General features: G+C 38.5%; 1 protein-coding gene across 3 annotated transcripts in view; it reads right to left on the reverse strand.

Moving 5' to 3' along the window:
* The window catches only part of MTR4 (RNA helicase, ATP-dependent, SK12/DOB1 protein), a 330,317-nt gene that overhangs the window by 264,442 nt on the left and 40,653 nt on the right, over window positions 1–25,222 (reverse strand). For all 3 annotated transcript variants that reach the window (XR_016260991.1, XR_016260990.1, XM_089433314.1), the window contains exons 2-4: window positions 3,023–3,223; window positions 2,675–2,893; window positions 1,960–2,295 (exon numbers count right to left, since the gene is read on the reverse strand). Coding sequence is in view for 1 of the 3 variants with exons in the window: in XM_089433314.1 (XP_089289440.1) it covers window positions 1,960–2,295; window positions 2,675–2,893; window positions 3,023–3,223 (756 nt within the window). In the remaining 2 variants the exon portion in view is untranslated. The remainder of the gene's footprint in view (window positions 1–1,959; window positions 2,296–2,674; window positions 2,894–3,022; window positions 3,224–25,222) is intronic.

Here is a 25,222-nt window from a genome sequence, read left to right on the forward strand (position 1 = left end):
GACCCTCTTGAAGATGCCTTATTTCAAGCTCGGATCCATGGAAAAACACCAATCCTTCTGCGACCTTCAGACTTGTGGAAGATAGGCCACAACTCATCTCAAAACAGCCCAGAACTACTCCATCAACCGAAGCCTTTGCATCTGATCATCTCGGCCTCCAAACAGTGTCCAAGAAGTGATCCAACGGCCCCCTTCTTCCTTAGTTGGGTCTACCTCTAATTTGCAGCCAAACAGAGATTATCTCCTCCTAACGCGTGCTCCTAATATGCTCAAGGATGATGTCTAAAGATGTTTGAGACCACCTCTATTTATATAAATTGTTGAGGGTCAAGAGACATGTTGTTTGGGCTTCATGACCCTAAGAATTTACGTGGGAGCTTTAATTCAAAAACACATTTCTCCTTGCCCAAATTTAGTGATCTTTAGGTCGATTTTGGTCCTCTCGAAAAGAGGAGTTCAATGCAATGATTATCTCCTTCAAAGAGCGGTCTAAAGTGGAATTTGGCCCTAGTTTCCAATTTTAACACTTAGCTAATTAAGCTAGCAATGCCAATGAAAAATCATAACAAATGCAGTACAGTTATATAAAAAGATGTGAAGAAGCTAGAGTACTAAATGAAGAGGGCACTCAATGCTGAGACCGGTGTTGAACGAGAGGAAATGATCTCAAAAAATGTCCATGCCAGCTGTCGAGGACAAGTGTGGAGACCAAGTCTCACTCTCCAACTCATCAATGACTCTGAAATCACTGATGCGCTAGTGAATGATGTCCTCCAGTGTGTGGCAGGGCTTAGGGGGCCTTGCTGTATGATCCTCCAGGATTGCAGTAACAATGTATCCCTGCTCTCCTAGTATCCAAGGCCATGGAGAAAAAATACCAGATGGAAGCCTGGCTTTGCTAGGTGGTGGGGGTGCCCTGCCTTTGGGCAGTCTTGAATTGACCTGTCTGTTGGACTCTCTGCTAGTCTACTAGTGTACAACGATGTGCAACCTGGAGTGGATCCTCATGGAGAGAGTAGCAATATATAGGTAAAGCCAAAGAGTAAAACCGTAAGAGGCATAGCCCCAATGGTTAGCTTAGTTGGTCAAAATCAGTGCCTCACCATCGGGAGGTCACAGGGTCCATTCTCCCTTAAGCCCTTGGGGTTAGGCATTGCTAGTGGGCTGCAGGGCTAGATTCCCTTCGGGGTCGATCAACCCAGATTTTTGCGTGGACATAGCGCCACCCATTGACCAGGGTGTCGGTGAACCACAGCCCAAAATACAAATATAAAAAATTAAAAAAAATAAATAAATAAATAAATAAAAAAACAAAAAAACCCTAAGAGGCATAAGGCCCTAGCTCAACATCAGCATCATAAGCGGATGCAGAGATATTTTACCAATATTTCAAAAAATATAAATAAGTGGGCAAGAATCCACAAGATAAAGTTGATTTCCCTTTAATCATGACAAATGGATCAATTTCAGAAACCACTATTCCATTTACTATGAATATACAAATTCAAGATTGCAATAATAAGCCTTTTGTATAGCATGGGATGGGAAGATGATAGATAGCATTTAAACATGGTTGATGCATAAATAGTGATCAAAATAACCAGAAGACATCGTATGAATTTTCTACATCTATTTGCAAATCTTTCACATTTGCATGACATGCAATTAGCCAGCTGACATACTCAGTAAATACTAAATAGAACTCTACAGCATATGCAACGGATGCTAATATTTTTAGATCCCAGATTTTTATGAAAGAATTTGTCAATCATATTTGGAGATTGGTCAGTTGGAACATCTAGACTGTCAAAATACCACAAAGTTTTTATAGAAGCATCAAGCTGAATTTCTAAGGACATTAACCAGGTAGCTATCTTTACATAAAATAAGAATGCTTCTTTCCCACACTTTTCTTCTTTTTATAGATATAGAAACAATCAAAACAATAAACTATCGTACCTGCATAGCAAGAATTTCACAATCTCTCTTGCTGAAACTGAAAACAATAACCGGATCATACTGCCGTTGCATTATCATTTTAGCAATCTTGAAAATGTCACTTTCTTCACCAGATTTTCCCGCATGTAGTCCCTTTTTCCACTTCCCATTTCTTTTGTTTCCATTATCAGAAGCAGCTCCAAGAGCATTCACTGCTTTCTGGAAACTGTCTTCCCGAAAAGTGCCTTTCTCATCTACCACCATGAACAAGCCATCTCCCCCAGAGGGGAAGAGATAGTGCTGTAAGGGTGTTGGCCGATAATCTGTATAAATAATGTGACAAGGCTGTTGGTGTACCTGCAGTTGCAAAACAACCAGATGCAAAGACATTTTATTTTACATGAACTTATATTTCTTCAATTACACAATGAAACCAGCAATAAGCATAATGCACCGTATCAAATGATGGCAAGTCTTTGAAACAATTCCGACACATGAATGTAGCTATGTACTATACCATTTAATGGATTTTAGTATTTTACATATGCAACAAAAGTAATGCAGATTAAATAAAAACTCTTAAGTATATTTCAGTGTCTCTCGAGTCTCGACAATCTCAAACAAGATGCATAGGTACTAGAGCATGCATACAATTCACACACACACGCACACAACCCAGAAAATCTTTATGCATATAAAGGAAGAAACAAATATTTGATGAAAGAATGGAGTGGACCTTTGCAACCCAATCAGCAAACTCTTTTGCATTTGGCACAGTTGCAGAGAGAAATACAAATCGAGAATTTTTGGGAGCCATTACAATGCTCTCTTCCCAGACCACACCCCTTTCTCTATCACGCATGTAATGTACTTCATCAAAGATTATCCAAGCAACTTCTCGCATAACCTCAGAACCCTTGTATTGCATGCTCCGTAAAATTTCAGTTGTCATCACCTGAAATACAAACCATTCATCAATAGAGCTCTGTTATCATGGCCAATTGCAATACTAATTTTATGCATGACAAATAGCAATATGTACCCAATCTGCACTGTATGCAACTACAAACACAAAATACCATACCAAGCAAGATGCATTTGGTGCAATTGTGACATCACCAGTCATCAGTCCAACATCTGAGAACTCCTCACTAAATTCCCTAAATTTCTGATTGCTAAGTGCCTTGATTGGAGAAGTGTAAATAACCCGTTGCTTATCTCGTAATGACATGGCAATGGCATATAAAGCAACAACAGTTTTTCCAGCTGATGTATGGGCCGATACCTGTAGCAAGATTCAAAATACAGTTCAGAATGAATGGCTTCAGCCAAAAATCATATTTAGTTTTTATCAATAAACAAGAAACACTTGTGGCTTAATAACCCCTAAATCAAGATTTTCCAATGTTAATGCAGTTCATTTCTTTAATAAAAGGAGAGAAAAAGCTCCGAAAATCTCCCCTGTTGATATAGTATGCATTGATTTTTCATGTAGGAAGCTAATTTCTCTAGCACTCTGGAATGATTCTTAGCAGGGATGAGTAACCGGGCTTAGTCATATCTCCAACTGCATATATGGATATCAAGCTTCTTCAGCAAGCTCATGGTTCTAAATGTCAGTTTTGCAGAGGACATATGCACAAGACGAGACATAATTTTCATACTCAGCACATTTAATTTCAACTTACATACGAAACAGAGATTCATAGTACAAAATTTGACTATAAACTGGACATCTGAGGCTAAGAATTATACTCCAGCCAGAACTAGACCAACCCAGATTGGTTTCGTTACCTATAAAATTGTTGTTCGCTACTGAACTTCACTTTTCCCTATTTTTGGAAAAAAAGTATGCCTAAACAAAATGGCCATTGCATAGATTTAATCAACCCCCAATGACAATTTTATTATCTTTTACAGCAAGCATTTCCCTAAACTTTTAAAATTTCTCCTTGGTCAACACTTCCATGAAGATATATCCAAGTTTATCTTCAGTTCTGCAGTGTACCACTGATAAAATGGGGATAGATCTCAATGGATCTTCAGTTCCATACCACTAAAGTCTAAAACATCTTTGTTTTGCACATACTACCAGATAAAATGGCGGTGGATCTCAATATGCCTGGTCCATACAAGCTCTTTTTGAGTTGAGCCACACTTCGACTAACACAAAATAGGGGAGGAAAACGACTCTGTTGAAGGTTTATGTCACCAAAAACCATCCTAAGCCATGTGCCTTTTTCAGCTTTTACACATTAAGAGTTTTCCACCTTTTCACATAGCCTTGGGAATGCTGCACCATGCACAAACACTTCTCTTCCATTTCTCCATTTCGAAAGGCATTTTTGATATCCATCTAATGAATGAACTAATTGAACTTTCAGCTGAGTTGCCATGGATAATGTCAATCTGATTGTGCTCATTTTGGCCCCAAGTGCAAAGGTTTCTTCACAATCAGTGGCTTTCTTTTGTGCAAAGCCATTCCTACTAACCTTGCTTTGTGCTTGTCTACTAAACCATCTTCTTTATAATTCATCTTGTAGACCCACTTGCAAAAAATTGCACTTTCCCCATTAGAGAGTTCTATAAATTCCCACGTTCTGTTTCTTTATATGATATCATATCCCATCAACATTGCTTTGCCCTATTCCTCTTTTCAATGTGCATCTTCAGATGAAACAGGCTCATCTGAATTCAAACTACTTGTCAGCAAATCTATATTTCTTCTTGTGAAGCTGATTATTGTGTACTTCTTGACTTACATGCACCAATGCAGCTTTGAGGCAGTTCTGCAGTAAACCACTGATAAAATGGTGATAGATCTCAATGGATCTTCAGTTTTGTACCACTGAAACTTATTTGTTTTGCACATGTCCCCTGATAAAATGGTGATAGATCTCAATATGATTGGTCCAGACAAGACTGCATCTTTGTGAGTCGGGCCACACTTTGATTGACACCATAGAGAGGAGGAAATCAAGTCTGATAAAGGTTCATGTCACCAACAACCATCCTACGCCATGTGCCTTTTTCAGCTTTACACATTAAGTGTTTTTCCCCTTTTTCATATAGCCTTGGAGCTGCTCCACCACGCACATACAATTCCTCTTCCATATCTCCATTTATAAACGCACTTTTGATATCCATCAAATGATTGAACCATTTGAACTTTCAACTGAATTGCCATGGACAATTCCAATCTAGCCGTGTTCATTTTGGCCCCAAGTGCAATGGTTTATACAAAATCAAAGCCTTTTTTTGTGCAAAGCCTTTTCCACTGACCTTGCTTTATGGTTGTCTACTAAGCCATCTTCCTTATAGTTCGTCTTGTAGACCCACTTGCGACCAATTTTACAGTCACCTTTAGGGAGTTCCATAAGTTCCCATGTTCCCTTTCTCTAGATGGCATGCCATTGTATTTCCCTACATTGCATTGTCCCATTCCTCTTTTCAATGTGCATCCTTAGATGAAACAGGCTGATGCAGGCAGGGTTTTCCCGGCTGCCAATAGCCCAGGCTAACTCCACACAGAGCTTTGTATTTACATCAAATTCAAGAAAATTTCAGCCTCACAGGTCGGCGCCAATATACCCAAATCTACTACATCCATATGACAATAGATTCGGCTCTTTAACATATTCAACGCCAAAGAATATAAAATACCCACACCTTTCTCTTTGTTGTTGAAAAGGGGATTCTCCTTTCCACTTAGCAATCTTAATACCAATTTTGTCCTCTAAATTGGTTGGCCAAGCAGAGACTTAAAAATCGAACACGGGGTCTTGGGAAAAAAAATTGCACAGTCGCTAAATCCTGTAAGTGCTGCAAAATGATTTTGTAGTGCCCCTTAAAAAAATTGTATTGCGGATTTCAGGAAGGTCAAACGACTCTGCCTTGTTCCTAATTGGTTCTCCACGGCCTTGAGTGGATCCTTCACGCAGCAAATGATTTCATACCATAACAAATTGGCCAATCTAAAAGAGGCATTTTTTATTTTCTGAATTCCAAACAGGGTACTGTCTCTGTAAAAGCACTTAGTCGCTGTAAATACCACACAACCACTACGCCGAAACACAATGAACACTCCCCCACGGGGTTTAAAACAAAATACAAAAGAATCGTGAACAACCACACAACGGCTGAGGCCAAAATACTCAGATTTTTTATTTTATGTAAATTGGAACAGCAAGCTACAAGTTTTCATAAACTGACCATTTATCAATGCACAGGAATTCAAATTGTAGTAACAACAGCTCATAAGCAAAAACCAATTTGGTTTAAACACAGGGATTCGATTCAATCTCAGCCATTTATCAAACACACAACTTACAGTCCAAAATCTTTGTTCCTTTAAGCCACTCACACAGAGAAATACCTTCCATTCACACAGATTGAAAGTACGGGCATCTGCAAAACTTCAGGACTGTAGTTGCCCAGACGAACAATGAGTTCCTCTCTTCTCTCCCTCTCTCTTCTCCTCTCTCGGGAGCTTCTTCTCCTCTTCTCCTCTCCAAACATTGTTTTCTTATGTTTCCCAAAAGAAACCTATCATGACAACCAAGAGTCACAAAGGTTGAATCGTTTCCCCTTCTCCAAAAAATAAGGGAAACTGAAAAACTATAATTACATAAGAAAATAATTTCTACAACTTATTCTAAAAGTCAAAAATTTACTTCCTAATATAAATATTTGCAATTTCTTACAAAACGTTTAAAAATTCCTCCCAACATTACCACGTGACCATCCCATCACATTGGTAAGCTCTTGTCCAGACTCTCACATCTTGTGCTTGATCTATGCACCTGCATCAGACTCCCAAGATGAAAAGATTCATGGTCTCCTGACCATGTTATGATAAAGTGAATCCTTGATCCCAAGCATTATGTTGTAGTTGGTCCTCCTCTTTGTCATGTCATTGCTCTACTATCTTCCCTTGTTGTAGTCTTCCCCCTTCTTTGCTGATGAAAACTTGTTCTACCATCTAGAGCATGTTGTCCTTTATTCTCCTCTGCCCTGCATACCTCTTCTGTTGAGGCTTCTTCAACATCAGCTTCCTTACTTCTTCAATCTCAATGTCCAACTTATCCTTGGGCTGGCTCAAATCACTGCTTCCTTGTTGAACTTTATCATTGTTATCCCTTACTAACATCCTGGTGGTTGAAGCTAAGTCCTCCATTCCTCGATCTTCCTTGAAGATGTTGTATCTCTGTTGGGGTTGATCTTTGCTACCCTCTACTAGTTGTTGTGTTTCCTTCATGGAAAATTTGTCTTTCATTCCTCCATAGTTGTTTAAGACACTTGTATGTCTTTCCTCCTGCTTCCCTTTAGCAAAGATATCATTGTCTCCTTGCTGAAACATATTGTTGTTGTCCTCTAACTGTTGCATCTCGTCCTTCTTCTCATCCAAATCTGCAGAATTTCTATGGCTGCCATCTTCTATATTTCTTGCTAACCACTTTTCTAAAAATTCAATTTCAAAATTTGTATTGACACAAGGAAATTGTTCATCACATTCTACCTCAATTTCTTCGGGTGCAGTATACATATCTATGTTATTAGACATGTATAAATGCTCTTCTCCATTTGTATCCTCTTCCAGCAACTTCTCCAACAACTGTAGTTCAGCTTCACACCTTACAAGCACTTCGTCTTTCTCTAGAACAAAAATCAGGTTCTACTTGTCCTTCCTCATCTCCAATTTCTAATCATGTTTAGCTTCAATACTTTGCGCAGGCATTTCTTCAACTTCTCCATTTATAACAGAATTCAAATTTTGTCCATTCTTCTTCATCTTTGTAACAATCTCCAAAGATTGTCCACCATTCTTTACTAAACTTGCATTCACACCCAAATTGTCAGTTTCAAAATCACAAGGCCTTGTAGCCCTCATTTGATGCTCTTGGCATCATTTCTTCATGTTGATCCTCATTCTCCAAATAATCTATGAGACTCCCAATGAAACCCTCATCAGCATCTTCTTCATCACTATCATCCTCTCCAAGGATAAATCCTTGTTTCGGTGTACAAATGTACACTGTCTCTTTCTCACTTTCTCCAAGTATCCTTCCCTCATGCAACACCAAAGTTTCCAAGCTACCCATCAAATCTTCATCTGCTTCATCCACTTTAACAGCATCCTCATTAATATCCACACCAATGTTATCAGAACCAAACCGGTGATCAAACTGAAAAACCTTGTGGACCGTGAACCGGTTGGAACAGGACGGAAACTAGTAAAAAACCGAGTTTACCAAAAAGACATCAAATATTCATATTTTAAAGTAAAACATATATATTCATGTGCATCCATATGAATCCAAACCATTTATACACAAATATGCAAAAGTTCTCATTTACATAGCATGTAAGGGTAAACATAACCAAAATAGCATCAAATGTAATCCATATCTAAACCGAAAATACATCAACAAATAGGCTCTAGATGGCCTCTAGCATCCAAAAAAAATCATGCTACGACAAATGCCTACATATCATCAAAATCATTGCTTATATTGGGGCCTTCGTCATCAATATTACCATTTAGGCATTAAAATAAGATAGAAAAAACGTAGCATGTCATGTCAAGATTTTTTTGAGTGATGGGTACATTTTTAGTAGAGTCATGATAGAGGAGTTCGACAACCAATGCCACTAACATCAAAATAGATAGAGAGCTTGGTGCTCTTGATTATATACTAGTTCCATACCCTTGTACATGACAAAATCCAATGGAAACGTTGCAATCCCCCCAATCCCAAAATCCTAAAAAAGCTATTAACTCTGCTGGATTTTGAGTGAAATCTAAAATTCTAGTTTCTCCATATGAAATCCAATGAGGTTGGAACCACTCTCAAACAACCTTGGTCATTTCATGGTAATGTTAAAAATTTAAGTAAAAGGATGAAAATGAAAGATAAAGGAGAATGTCACTTTTACTTTAAGAATTTAACATTACCATGAATTGCATAGCAATACTAGGGCCATAGGCTTGAATATTAGGCTAGACTATGGGAGAATTAGAAGTGGTTCAGCGAACTAAAAAAATCAAAAAATAAGAAAAGGCAAACTTTTTATGTTAGTCTGCATAGGTCAAACTGCACAAAACCAGTCCTGAATCGGCTGGTTCACGCTATTACGATTCGGACTAGTTCTGGGCCAAAAACAGCCAGACCGACCAGTTCTAGTCCATTTCGAATAACACTAATCCACACACGTGTTCATCACCCTTAGGTTGTTCTTCCATGGTTGCATTTTCCCATGGCACATAGTCTTCATCTTGACTATCCTCTATCTTCCTTCCAACCTGTATAACAACACTTAGTGATTGTTTCTCCTCTTTGCACAGAACAAAATCAATGCTCTGTCCTTCATCTAAAACAACTCTTGCATTCATACACCAATTGTTAAAATCAAAATCATCATGGCATGTATCCTCCATTAACACCTCGGCCATCATATGTTGATTGTCCACACAGCTTGTGAGACTCTCAACTAGTCTCTCATCAACATTTTCTTCATGCTGGTCTTCAGTTTCCAAATGGCCCATGAGACTTTCAGCTAGTCTCCTTTCAGCATTATCATTCTCTCTCTCTTCAAGGTTTACTCCTTGTTTAAGTTCACAAAGAACTTCTTCTTCAACAATTGTCCTTTTCTGCAGCTCAACTCCTTTGAGCTTTTCCTCCAATTGAGCATTTATCTTTTGTTCAAACTCCTTGAGTTTCTCCATCAACTGAGCATTTGATCTTTATCTCAGCTTCACCTGCAACAAATTCCATTTTACTTTCTTCTGAAGAGTCCATCTATAACCCTGGTCTTCCTCATCTTTTTGTAGCAGTCCTCTCATCATCTCTAGCTGTAATTTAATTTCAGCTACTTCTCTATCAAGTTTGTCCTGACTTGATCTATTATGGCTTCTCTTTGAACCTTTACTATGACTCTCAATAGTCACAAATCTCCTTCTTCCATGAGCTTCTCCCTGCTCACGGTGAGCTACAAACAAGCCACTACAACAAGCTGACTCCATCAACCTGTTTGTAAATACCATACTAATCTCTTCCATGCCTAGTCTTCTCCTGGTATTTTTGTTGACTCTTTCCTCTAGAATCTTCATATAAGCACTCTCTACTCTTTTGGCTTCTGCATACAGTTTACGCACCTTCTTCATGAGAACTTTGTTGTTCTTCCTCACTTTCTACTACAAGGTTCCTTGCCATCATCCTCAACTGCAAACATTCATCACTGCTACTTGTAATCAGAAATTAATCCACAATTAACTGAAAACAAAAGACCATTACCTCCTGTTCAATCTTCACTTGAACACACAACTGCTACTGTAGAATTCTTCTTACTACTATCTTCCCTTTATTGTTGTGGACCTTCCTGTTCTTTAAATCGGCACCATTCTTCCTCTTGATTGCTTCCTAAGTCAATATGTTCTACTTCAAGGTAGACATCCTCCACTATGTCTGCACAGCACCTCACAATCAGCGAACCTCAATTCAATTTAATTTGAAAACAAAGATTTACCTCAATCTGTTGTAAACTCGATTTCCTCCAAGAGCTTCTTGTATCTTTCTCTAAGAGTTGTAAAGCTTTTAGCTTTACGTGGCTCTGATACCACTTGATGTAGGAGGGGTTTTCCCGGCTGCCAATACCTCAGGGTAACTCCTCACGCAACTCTGTATTTACATCAAATTCAAGAAAATCCCAGGCTCACAAGTCAACACCAATATACCCAAATCTACTCCATCCATACAACAATGGATTCGGTTCTTTAACATATTCAGCGTCAAACAATATAAAATACCCACGCCTTTCTCTTTGTTGTTGAAAAAGGGATTCTCCTTTCCACTTAGCAATCTTAATACCAATTTTGTCCTCTAAATTGGGCAATATGATGGTTGTCCAAGCAGAAACTTAAAATTCGAACACAGTCTTGGGAAAATTTTCTATGCAGTCGCTACGAAATGATTTTGTAACATCCCTTAAAAACTATATTACGGATTTCAAGAAGGTGAAACACCTCGGTCATGTTCTTAATCGATTCTCCATGACCTTGAGTGGATCCTTGACACAATAAATGATTTCATGTGCCTTTCTCCATTATGTTTGCAATACCATAACAAATTGGCCAATCGAAAAGAGGCATTTTTTATTTTCTAAGTTCCAAACAAGGTACTCTGCCTCTGTAACAACACTTAGTCGTTGTAAATACCACGCAACCACTACGCCAGAACATAATGAACACCCCCCCACAAGGTTTTGAAACAAAATAATAAAGAATCGTGAACTCCCGAGAGAGGAGAAGAGAGAGGGAGAGAAGAGAGGAACTCGTTGTTCCTCTGGGCAACTACAGTCCTAGAACAACACAAAGGTTGAGGCCACAATATTCAGATTTTTTTCCTTTTATGTAAATCGGAACAACAAGCCACAAGTTTTCATGAACTGACCATTTATCAAGAACAAGAATACAAATTGCAGTAACAACTCATAAGCATAAACCAATTTGGTTTAAACACAGGGATTCGATTCAATCTCAACCATTTAGCAAACACACAACTTATAGTCCAAAATCTTCGTTCATTTACGCCACTCACACAAAGAAATACCTTTCGTTCACACATATTAAAGGTACAAGCATAAACAAAACTCCAAGACTGTAGTTGCCCAAAGGAACAACGAGTTCCTCTCCTCTCCCTCTCTCTTCTCCTCTCTCAGGAGCTTCTTCTCCTCTCCAAACACTCTTTTCTTATGTTTCCCAAAAGAAACCAATCATGACAACCAAGAGTCACAAAGGGTGAATCGTTTCCCCTTCTCCACAAAATAAAGGAAACTAAAAAATTATATTTACATTAGAAAATAACTTCTCCAACTTATTCTAAAAATCAAACTCACTTCCTAATGTAAATATTTACAATTTCTTACAAAACATTTAAAAATTCCTCCCAGCATTACCATGTGACCATCCCATCACATTGGTAAGCTCTTGTCCAAACTCTCACATCTTGAGCTCAATCTATGCACCTGCATCACAAACCCTCTAAATTCAAAGTAGTCACCAAATCCATATCTTCTCATGAAGTTGACCACTGCATACTTCTTGAATTTCAGGTATCAACACAGCTTCGAGGTAGTTATTGTGGCATTTGGTGTTTGAATCTTTAGAAATACTACAACACTGTTGAGATGACCCACATGTGGTTTTCTGCTAGACCATGCTTTCATGTACGATGTTTCAAGCCTCAAAGGTTAGCTCAATTGGACGAGTTCTCATTGCTAAAGCACCTCGCTAATAGGAGGTCATGGGGTCAATTCTCCTCAATGCCCTCGGGGTTAGGTTCTGCTAATAAGCCAACGGGAAGTGATCCATTCAGGTGGATCTACCTGGATATTTCCTTGGAAAAAAAATGTATGATGTTTCTAAATTCTGACTACTTATGTTAGACTATTTTTTTAATAAATAAAAAAAGGCATGCACTGCTTCAGCCCAAATATCATTTCAGGTTCTTACCCATAACCTTGTTACTTGTCATCTTGATGATTATCCTAGTGTTCCTCTCTACAACACCATCCCAATGAGGTTCGATTGCTGTGAATGCCACGAGATTTATAGTACCTGTAGAAGCCTTTGGATTTGTGATCTTGTTTTGACTTTATGTTTCAACTATATTTGAATTACCACTAATTTGTTCTTCAGAAATTACACTCAACTTTTCCAATAAAATTTACCAATAAACGTGCAATAACAAAATACTTTGAACCTCCCCATGATCGCATTCTCATAGAACTACACAGATCATTGTGTACAAACTCTAAATTCTGACTACTTATGTTAGACCTTTTTTTAATAAATAAAATAAGGCATGCACTGCTTCAGCCAAAATGTCATTTCAGGTTCTTACCCATAACCTTGTTACTTGTCATCTTGATGATTATCCTATTGTTCCTCTCTACAACACCATCCCATTGAGGTTCAATTTTCTGTGAATGCCACGAGATTTATAGTACCTGTAGAAGCCTTTGGATTTGTGATCTTGTTTTGATTTTATGTTTCAGCTATATTAGAAGTACCACTAATTTGTTCTTCAGAAATTACACTCAACTTTTCCAATAAAATTTACCAATAAACGTGCAATAACAAAATATTTTGAACCTCCCATGATCGCACTCTCATAGAACTACACAGATCATTGTGTACAAACTCTAACTGCACGCTTTCTCTCTGTGAACTTTTAGCAAATGTTTCTGTGTTGCTTGTTTCACTTACAATTAGTTATTTTTCTTTCACAGAGCATTCATTAGTATTAACATCAGATAAATATAAGCATTCATCAACAGTAAACAACACCATTCAACAATGCACAATAACCAAGACAGTACACAGAGGGTTTTAGGTGGAAAACCCCCTTCGGGACAAAAACCACTGAACGCTTCTTAATATTTGTCTTCAAAAATAATTACATCAAGTTTTCAACTCCAACTGAAGGAAGTTCCAACCCCCTGATTTACAATCTCCAACTTGTAGGATGCTACAACACCCCGTTTACCAACTGCAATTGGGAGGACGCTCCAATGCCCTAGATCTCAAGCTCCAACCTGACAGATGCTCCAACTCCCTATTTACCAGTTGCAATTGGACGGACACTCCAACGCCCTGTGCAGGCTTCAACCTACCCTAGCACCAACCTGCCACCCTGATCAGCCGGCGGACCACGTTTCACAATTTTCAGACCGGATCCCCTACGCTCAAAATCAATATAAAAAAACTGTAATGAAGATTTTGCTGCTCTGCTCAGTATGTATATCACGTCAAGTCCTGGCAGCCTTACTGCTCTAACTGACCACTACACTATCATACCTCAAACACAATCCTTCCTTTGCTAAATCACAAGCCAAATCAAACCACTGTTATCTCTGACCACTCTGCAATCTATAACTGCTCACTACTACAACTGAAGATCATCATCAATGTCACTACCCACCAATTATCATTGTTCAATAAATATCCACTTCCATATAGGTATACTGCTGTCATTGTGGTATGTAAGTCAAGTACTATCATATCATCAAGAAACTGTCATGTACAAGGAACACTATCAAGTACCAAAGGACACTATCAAATACCAAGTGTACTTTCATGTAGATCATTGACATGCCACAATATTGCCAAGGTCAGATCATCAAGTGTATTGTTATGCCATAGGGTCACACTGCCGTAATGGTTCTGACTTTTATTTTGTTAATAAGATCACTGTAGTCAACAAGATTCCTCAAGGTCAATTCAAATCACTGCAACATCTATTCATATCACTGTTGTACAAGAGAGTTACTATCATTGTCAAGAGTCATATCAATGTCCTTCAAGACATAAGTTTGAGATATTCAGATGTATTTCGCTACAGGTTCCTTTCACACTTGCCTTGTGAAATCAAAAACACTTTGAATGGTGCAAAAATTTCTTCAGACAAGCCTGCAAAGTGTTGTACAGTGTAAGATGACTGGAGGAGCCCTTACTGCTTCTTATCTCATTAGCATGCCATTGTCTTCAAATCAACATTCTACCATACTTTTCTTTGTTAATGGTGTAAGCTTAACTTGAACAAATGTTGTTTGGTCTGCTTGCTAGAGCAAGTTATGGTCATAGATTCATAAGCCTTCAATTCTACCTTCTACTAAAAGGGTACTGTATGATTCTTCCATAAATATGGCTTCAGACTGTAGTGAATTAGGTTTTACTAATATAGTTGTTGTAGTCACAAAGTAGGCCTGTATTATCAAGTTCAAAATTCTTGTGCAGAGACTTCTTGATGAGGTCGGCATCACATTTGGATATATATATATAAATATATTCGTTCCTCCAAGTGCAGACCTTAATACACGCTTCAAAAGATCTTGCAAGGAATGAGGCACCTTCAAATGTCACTGTCTTTAAGCACTAACCGCATGCCGCAAAAGATAGGTCTGCTTGCTTCAAATTTAAAGGGCCGAAACTTCTGTTGACTGCTAATCCAAAGTTGTGGTTTAGAAGCTGGTCTTTCAAGGCCTGGTGAAGGGTTACAAATTTGCAGTTGATTAGTTCAGAGCTGCCTTTAACATGTCTCAAGCAACAGATCATAAATTTAAAAGTTTGAAACCTTTATCCAGACCAACGACACTCAGATTCGCATCCTTCAAACATCTGCTGCAGATATTCTAAGGCTCAGAGAGATAGCAAATGCTTTAATTAGTTTGAACTTTAATCATTACTCAGCTAAATCAAATTCTGTCTTCTGAGACTTTGACCGCAGGCTATACCCTTTTAATAACTGCAGGAATAAGACTTTTAGTCCTCGATCTTATCAAAGTTTATGCCTCAAATACCTTTGTTGTACTGAAACCGATCCTCCAATAAGATTTATCACCCGATACCAAGGTTTATGCCAAAACTCAAAAGTTTATTGTTGACAAGGAGCACAAAGTCAAGCCCTAAATGAGGGTCGAAGGTTCTGAAAGTGGATGCCCTAATTAGGGCCAAGTAGAAGAGCTGCTTCAGACCTCAAATATTTCGATCCTCAAGAAGATTTACCTAAAGGAATCCCAAACCCAAAAATAAAGCAAAAATCCAAAGCCCAGAGCTTCCCAACAAGTTGCCAAAGAAACTTTCTCTTCTGATGTGACAGCTCTTCACAAGGGGGCTGAAAAAGATGTCAGAGATAAATGAGTCGAATGATAATCACTGAATACACACTTAGGTGATAGATCAAGTGTTTCTTAAATAGATTTCAAAGGGGCTCCTAAGAGATGGAGTGAGTTCCCATTTTGGAGGAGGATTTCATTATTTAATTGTTGAATTTTCTTTTATTTAGATTAATTCCTAAAGATAGGGTCATCTAGTTAGGTCTGAATTTATCTTTGAAGTCAAAAGACCCTTTGTGAATATAGTATAGTTTTAAGGTCCTTTAAGTAGCATGGAAGCCCATCTCTCTTGTTTGAGTTAATATGCTAGCCAATGGAAGATTGCCACATCAACACCTTGTGGGGTCTTTCCCCAGAAATTGGGTCCTTTAACTTTGACTGAGCATTTATGTCAAATCATGAAGACCCACAATATGCTCCACATATCATCGGAATCAGCACGACGAGGAGAATCCACTGGCGAGGATCTCCATGACAAATTCCATGATTTGCTTCTTCAAAAACCATCAACAAGTGCGGGGTATGTCCTTAGTCCAGGGAACCCAAACCCTAGAACTAGGGTTTTCAACCATCCAACAATGGAGCTTCCAACTTGATGTAATCCAGACAAATATAAGAACATTCATTAATAGTTTGACATCAATGACAGATGTTTAGTCAAAGTCAAACCCCAGGGTTGACATCAATGACAACACCATTCAACACTTCAACCACTAAGGTTTGTTGACCTCCTATCACAGCTGAAAAGCTGTATATGCCACCTTTTCCTTACCTGTAGTCACACTTTGTAATGATTCATTTTGTCCAATATAAGGTATTTATCTTCATCAAACTCCACCTTAAGTGCTGTATTCCGATTTGGCCTACTCAAATAAAACATCAAGTGCCTCCCTAATTATCCCATCATGCATCTTCATAGGGACTTTTCATTGACCATCTACTATGTGTACTTACTAATTTCCTGTTGAATTTTACTCTCATCCAACATGGCAAATCATTCTTCGTTAGTTTGTTATGTGTCCACTGTCATGTACCTAGCAGCCCCTGTTACTCCCATGCATCTTTTGGTGCTTTTGTTTCTTTTGCAAACTAGCAGTTTGTAGTCTTTAGCTCCACCACATGTATCCCATTTTTCATCAAAACAGACTTGAATGTCTTTCCTTCTTTAACTGTGACAAATCATATTTCCTTACCCTATTTCCTTACCCTACATTCACATTCAAATGGCCATGTTTAACATGATAGCAGCGGTTTTCTTTACCTGAAATGGTGTTGCTGTTATTTGTCTGTCTTATTTTGTAATCCTGCTTTTTCCCCCTCACTTGCAAAGATTCTGTCTTCTCTTTCCCTTCTGCTTCACTGCAAACCCATGTTACTCTACTCCTATTGCCTATGTAATCCTCCAAGTTCATCAAATGTCAAATCTTCAGTTGTGGACTCTGTTGTCAATGCATGGAGAAGGAACACAGTGCAGTCCTACCCAGATAATCCTTGAGAGAGAAACAGTCCAGAGTGTTCCATATGAGAGTATATTAATATATACATTTTATAAACACATACATATTATAAATTAGAATGCATATATAATATGGATAATGTTGGGTACTGCGGAAGTTTAAATATAAAATCACTGTCGGTATGGAAGGGAAACAAATTAAACAAATTATAAATATCTAGAAAAGCTTTGCATTACATCAAGAGAAGAACTGCCACTTGAAAAGATGCAGCGACAGCTGGGTAATTATTGTTTTTGCTGTTGTCAAGCATCAAATTCATAGCAGGTGGAATGATAGTTGCTACGACAGCTACAATCATCTATAAACAAGCAAAGATCAGCCATTCACTCAAATCGACAAAGGGTGCTGAAGATGAACCAGGATATATAAGTTCCAAATGCTGACATATATTTGACGGACACTGATACTCCTAACGATAATATGGATAATGTTGAGTACTGCAGGAGTTTAAAGGACAAAATAATGAACACATCCAAGAAAAGGTGCATAATGCTGAATTAGTTACACAAAACATAGATTTTAAGTGCTACAGTGTAGTAAAAGCTGGCCATTTTGAACCAGTTTTTGATGTAAACTAATGGCCAGAGGTCAAGTCAACCATCGACTCATCCTGAAATTATCAGTACAACATGAAACTAGTCAATTAGCTGGTTCAGAATTTGATCCAACAGGTCCCAAAAGCTGGGCCATGGGTAGCATAGCCTAGTCGGCATTTAAAAAAACATGCCCCTCCAACCCACCCAAAAATCCTAAACCCAAGCTTGTAAACACAACCTCTTTGCCTCACACTTATCATTGGAGCATATAATGAACTTGGACCTGTAACATTAAATGGAGCTCGGGACAAATTTCAACCTGATTTGGACTTCAATCTCTTAACTGAAGAAGAGGATGGCAAAAACACAGTCCAAATATGACCTCTGTCCAAACTGATCCAAAACATACCTACATGCTTCACTGTCCAGGTCAGCTTATGGTCTCGGCCTGGTTAGGGCTAATCACCAGACATCATCAGCCCTGATCTACGTCTCAAGAATACTTCTAGCATCTGTGGCTACCTTTAGTGATGCTCCTCTTTATTTCGCTGGCAAGAAGGGCTACTCCCAGCCCCCTGTGCAGACTCACGGCCCTCCTCCAAACAGTGGTGAAGGGTTTGACCTTCAGTACAGGACAGCGACCTTATCTCACAAAAAAAATACTTCAAAAACTAGACCCAAAACATGCCCAGACAGTCCACAAATCATCCTCTACTACTCGGCCCAGCTGTGAGGTTAATTCGGTATTCAAAAAGGCTATAGAACTCGTCCTCTCCTCTTTGTCTAGGATGCTCCCAATCTGCGGCCAAACAGAGATGTGAGTTGCTCTTAGGATCATGACTATATGAGGGTGGAAGCACCCCTATTTATACAATTCGGTAGAGGATCAAGGGACGTGTCTATTGGATCTGTTGAGCCGACATAGAGATAAGGCCGACCTTGATAATATTTGTGTGAGAGAATAAATTCAAAAACCCACTTTTACTTATCCAAATTTGATGATCTTTAGATCGATTTTGGTCCTCTCGAAAAGAGGAATTTAATGCTGCAATTATCTTCCTCAAAAGGAGCTGTCCAAAGTGGAATTTTGCCCTAGTTGCCAATTTTAACACTCCCTCTCAACTAGGGAGAATTCCACTTGCCAATCCATCCATCATCATCGATCATCATGCCAACTTGTCGTCATGAACCATCTTTGTACCTCATTTTTGCTCTGCTCTGTTGAACAGTAATATGAATAATAAAGAAGAATCGATTGAGAGTGAGTCACAAGACCTTGCCACTCTCCACTGACAAAAGTCAGTCCTCATAACCATCGGACTTGATCCCAAGAAATCAAGTTGAAGAAACATCATACATGCTAGACATAGGGAGTATGGCAGTACATGATGCGTCCATTTGTCATGTTATGGTCCCTATCCACTTTTCCCAACTCATTGGCCAAACGAGAGGTACTTCCCATGTGTCCCGGACTACATGGATAGGATGATACTAAATCAATAGCAGGCGAAGAATGTATCACATCTTGCTCACAACCATACGTAGGGAAAGGACGAAACACATCCTACAATTACACATCACAATCACATATAGGGAAAGGATGAACCACATCCTACTGTCACACATCACAACCATACGTAGGGAAAGGATGAACCACATCCTACGTATGCAGATCACCGAGAGTAGGGAAAGGATGAACCACGTCCTACAAACACAAGTTACAAACACATGTAGGGAAAGGATAAACCCAGTGTTTTTAGAAACGGTCGAGCCAGACCGAGCCAAGGCCTAGTCGGGTCTGCTTGGTGGATGAAACGGAACAGCTAGTTGGTTTGTTACTAAGCTAGTCACCGACTCGGTCACCCACACACACGCACACGCACACACGGCCAGCGAGGTCTTTTGGGGGGAAATTGGACCTTGTTGACCACTACACGTCAATGACCCATAGCAGTACACCCCCTTTTTTCGCAAAAGGGACAACGCTTCATCAATGTGTCCATGTCGTTCGACTATCACCAACAGCCTGATCATGTTATTTTGTAAATCCAATCTACATGTGTAAATTGTAAATAATCTTAGCAGATCTGTGTCATGCATGTAATTGCCTAGGTAAACTTGATTTTCCAGTGATAATCTACATTCCGGAAGGTTTTTTGTCTCACCGATCCATGATTGGCAGAGTTTTCCTTCAGCCTTACCCCAAACCCGGAATGGATTTTGTCATTAGAATCTAGGGGGAATTCTAGTGTGTTAGATCGAGTCTATGTAAAAGTGATTTGGAAATAATCCTAACTATTTGGTTAGGTTCTTTTATTAAAAATTGCTTGATCTGCTAGATTATGTTTGTATCACAGAAATGGGTAGTCTATGAGGGTCTATGTCAAATGGGTTTTCCCCCTTGAAATGTAAAAATGTAAAAATCATGATGTAAAAGGTCTTGAGGGTTAGAAAAATAATTTATACCCTCATAAGTCCTAGGTAATTTTATTTTTTCCAAAGGCTAAATTCGAAAGTCCTTTAAAAAAATAAATTTTAAGAGGTCCAAGGACTAAGGTTAAATGATTATTTTGCTAAATTTTAGGCCCTTAGTCCCTTGGGTTAAGTCAAAGTCAAAATTTTGAGGAAATTAATTCAAAAATTAAATTTTTGAATTAATTAAAATGCATTTAAATGATAATTTCGAATTTCCTCATTATTTTAATTTTGATGGATGAGATTAAAAGATTTTTTGATCCTCATCAATGGTCGAGATCGCTTTGACAAGGATCACTCGAACTAGCCGTTGGGAAATTTTTCTTTAAATAGGAGGTCAGGTGTCCATTAAGATCATTCGATTTGTGAGTCTTGTGCTAAATAAAGCTCTCTTGTAATCGTTTTTCATGTGCAATACAAAAAGACTTTGGGGTTAAAATCTTGCTGGTGTTACTCTTCGTGGAAATGTTGTAAGATTGTTTTATTTTTGTGCATGGTTTTAATTTCAGCCATTAATGATAGCTTTATGAAGAGTGATTTTAAACACAGGTATCTTGTTTAGTCACTAGGGTTTGAATGGTATTTAAATTTCTGAATATGATGGCAAGTATCTCCATCAAATCTGGATTTTATTGTCATTTTCTCCCTCTTTGTTAATGGTTGAATTAAGCTGTGCAGGAAAATCTTGATTTTGAGGATCAACGGTCGTTTGGGGAAGTTCTTGGCTGAACCAGCCAACTCCCGAGAAGCATTTTCTGAAGAGCCTAGCTAGTTTTGATCCCTGGCTTATCATTAGAATTTTTCTAGTGAATGCATGAAGGGTTTTCTGAAGCACCTCATACTAAATTTAAAATTTTGAAAATATTTTTGTGGCATACTGACAAATCTGGCTATTTAGAGCTTTCAAACTATGAATATTGTAATTATTTAGCGGGTTTTTGGGTTTTTAGTTTAATCTTTGCGCATATTGTTTCTGGGTATTCTGTTTTGCCATTGCAGGTTGCAGATTTGAAGAGGAAACTTTTGTTTGAAGCCAGATCTAGGCCCTGGAGGATAAGATCTGGCCTCAGAATCAGCTCTTGCAGGAATATTTACTTCAGATCTGGAAATTTTTGTGGGATTTTCTGAGTTCCTGGGTTTTCATTTTGGTTGTAGAGAAATTTCAAATTTTTTAAGGCAAACTGTGTTCATACCCTCTCGAAATCTGCCCAGCTCTCTTCATTTATCATCAGCAGATCCCTTAATTCTGCCCTTGATTCGCTTTTGTCAAACGTTGGCCATTTCCACGCTGCCATTCTTACGTTTCTCCCACAGAAAAACCCCAACTGCGGCTCCCTCATCCTCTGTCAGCTCCAATCAACAAATCCGTTGTCCATTCCACACATTCACCAAACCTACATTTTTCTTTGGCCTTCATCTTCACTCACATTCACCTCCAAAATTTCTCCATCGTTGTCCTATTGCTCCCTTCACGCAGCCATTCTCTCACTTCAAATTCGTTGACTGCAAGCCTCACTGCTCCATCCAATCTCCCATTGCAACCTCCTTCTCGATTTTCCGCGTCCCTTATCAGTCCAGCTCTTCATCTGATCTCTACACGTTGCTTCTCCACCTTCTGTTGCTGCCATTACCCACGCCTTCCCCTCACTCCAGCTCCTTGGCCTGCAGCTCCTTTTCCTCACGCAACTACTTTCTCTCTGCAGCTCCAGCCTACCTGCGCTGCTCAGTTCAACTGCCCCCTCCTCGAGTTCCTGTCACCATTCTTACACTGCCCCTTCTTGTTCCACTGTTGCCATCCATCTCCTCTACGCAGCCCCTCCATTCCGCTGCCAGCAAATTCGAAACCCCCGCAGTCTCCATCTTCACGCAACCAGCTCCATCGAACCTGCAATCTCGCTTCCAAGCTCGAGTTATCTGTCGTCGTCTAACCTGCAGATGCACAACATAACACGATTTCGAATTCTTTTTAATGTTTGTAGCTAGGGTTAATCATATATGTTCATTAGTTTTTCATTTGATTTGGATTTAGTTTTAAGTTTTATTTAGTTAGGATTTAGATTTTATATTTTTTTATTTTGTTATATATATAGATTAGGTGTTAGTTTTTATTTTGATTTCTTTTAGCTTAGCTTTTAGTCTTTAGTTTTAGTTTAGGTTAGTTTTATTTTAAATAATATAAAAATATATATATATATTAAAAAATTAAAATCCTAAAATGCATAAAAAAGGGATTTTGATTTTGATTTTGATTTTCAGGTTTTGATTTATTTTCATTTAAATTTCTAAAAAAAATAATAATAAAAAATTGAAAAAAGGCTAATTAAAAATTGAAAATTCCTTTCGATGTATTTTTGTGGTATTAGTATTTATCATTTTACCATAGCTAAATGTGCTTAGATTTTATCTGAAGATTAGCTATTTGTCTGAAAGTGGTGATTCATTTTATGAACTAGTTAGCATTTTGTGGTCATTCAAAGTATTCTATCTTTTGAAAATTTAATCGTTGGAGCTTTGCTAAGTTATTAAAATTGATCGTGGTTGCTTGAATGTTTTAATGCTCATCGTATGCTAGACATTTCAATAAATATTTTCAAGCAATTGTTGAAAACTTTGTTCGTATTTATATTTCCTAAGCAGCGAATCAATTATTCGATTTCCACTTCATCTAGCAAAGGCACTGGTACTAAACATTTAAAGATCTAATCAAGTTTTAAAATCAATCAGGTGCTTGTTTCCCTCGTTGTGTCTCCCAAGCCAACTGATTACCAGTTGGTCTTCTTTTATCCCATAGGGTCTACCCCCCTTAGCCTAGGGAGACGGCTTAAACGAAGAGATCGGGGATCAGGGTGACAGCCCCCGGTCTGAGCATTGTCGCTGTGCTTAGACATTCTGTGCAACAACATTTTTGGCGCCGTTGCCAGGGATAGAGTTTTTTTTGTCCTTGGTCTTCTCGACATTCCTCTCATTTCTTTCCTCTCGTCCTTTCCTGTCCTTAGCTCCTTTATTTCGAGTTTTTTCGTGTTTCACTTTCTGTCCGGGTGGCGACTCCACTTCATTTATCCTCTGCAAGTGTGTATACTAGATGGCATCCAAGTAGTTTGCTTAATCCTGCTCCTGATCCTGAAAAGGCTCTCAGAGTGCGATTACACAAACTCTCTTCTCGTACACTACTTGTTAATCTCGGACAAGAAACCCTATCTGATATCCATTTCCTTTTTACTAGCGCAGTCGAGCATGACATCATGGATATATTTTCCCCTTGCGATTTTTCTAACATTCAAGGTTATCCCAATGATATTCCAAAGCATGGGATGGATAAATTGCCTATCTTTTAGGGAAATAACGCAATTAGTGCTAATTCACATCTGAAAGCTTTTAGTTTATGGATGGGTAAGTATGCAAGGGCTGCTGATTTTAATCATGAAGATGTTAGAATGACCCTTTTTGTTCTGACCTTGGAGGGCGATGCTTTAGAATGGTTTACAGAAAAGCCTTGGGATTCATTTGATTCCTTGCAATCGATTGTTAATGCCTTTAAGGAAAAGTATGGAGATAAGAGAGAAGGAAGACACCTCGTGAAAGCTATTAGCATAATCAAAAAGAAAGAGAATGAAACCGTTGAAGAATTTAACAAAGGGTTTAATGATATTATTAAGGAATTACCTCAAGATTATAAACCTACTGACAAATCTCTTCGGGATTTTTATATTGATGCCTTTAGCCTTGAGCCCTCTTATGAGTTGAGACGTGCTAAACTTCCTGATTATAGGGATTGTCAAGCTTTAGCCGTAGAGCTTGAAAAGGATAAGGCAGCATCTGGGAAGTCTGAAATCCCAGGTTTTGATAGGCATTCAACGAAATTTAAAGAACCTAAAGGAAAAGAGGTTCAAGAACCTGATAGCGAGCTTGTTCAGAAATTGCTCCAAAAGATCGAAAGCATGGAAATTAATCAAGCGAAATTAACATCTAACCATGCTAAGGAGATAGCTACTTTGCATAATAGGTTGGTCCAAATGGAAAGCGCACAAACGCAAAATTTTCAGCCCAGAAATAATAATAATAATAGGAATAACAATTGGCAAAAGAAGGGTCAATCTAGTGAGCAGAGACCTCCTAATCCGCTTACTAATTTGGTCGATGATGCTCCGCCTTACTGTTGGGTTTCTGATGCTCTTCATGAGGAGGCTACTTGTCCCATCGTTAAAAGAATTTTGGATAATGGAATGTTTGGGGCGGGTGATCAAATAAAAGTAGTGGATAAAGAGTTTCCTTTGTCTATGAATGATTGGATGGAGGTTAAGGAAAATAGTCGAGATGTTATGCATCCCTCATCAGCTTTTGGTATAAATAACCTTGAAAATGAAGATGACATTTTGGCTAAGGTATATGGCGAAAAACCCTCTCCAGAGCAAATCATGGAAATTGCTAGAGATAAAGGTTTAACTTATCAGAGAAGGGATAAAGATCAGAGCGGGAATCAAATTCCCCCTCGAACTTTTAACCCTGGTTTAAACTCTGGATTAGATGTCGATTTGGGAAGTTGGTTTAATAATGCGAAAATCTGGGTTCCTGTCTCTGAGATTGTGAAAATCCCTTCCCAGAGAGATAAGTTACTAAAAGCTATTCAAGGTCCTCAAGCAAATATTTCTCAACAGAAAACCTCGGAAGTTGATTATCACGATGCTCCCATATATTTGCAAAGTTTAGATTCGGATAACAAAGATCATCAGCCTTTCTTTATCACCTTGATGGTCAATGGATATAAATTGAATAATTGCATGCTAGATTCTAGGGCATCAGCTTGTGTCATGACTAAGAAGGTCATGGAACAGCTTAATTTAAGAGTTTCTAGACCCTACTACAATATATGTGCCATGGATTCTAAAAAGATTGAAGTTCATGGTCTAATCAAGGATTCACAGGTCCACTTATCAGTTTACACTGACATTGTGATTGTTATGGACATTGTTGTTGTTGATGTGCCTGATGCCTAGGGTATGCTTTTATCTAGAAAATGGGCCTCTGATCTAGGAGGAAGTATTCAAATGAATTAGTCATATGCTATGATTCTTTCTCCTAGAG

Source organism: Pinus tabuliformis, chromosome 5_1 (genome assembly GCF_031772625.1).
Source record: "Pinus tabuliformis cultivar Carrire ecotype Pingquan chromosome 5_1, CPIR1, whole genome shotgun sequence".
NCBI lineage: Eukaryota > Viridiplantae > Streptophyta > Pinopsida > Pinales > Pinaceae > Pinus > Pinus tabuliformis.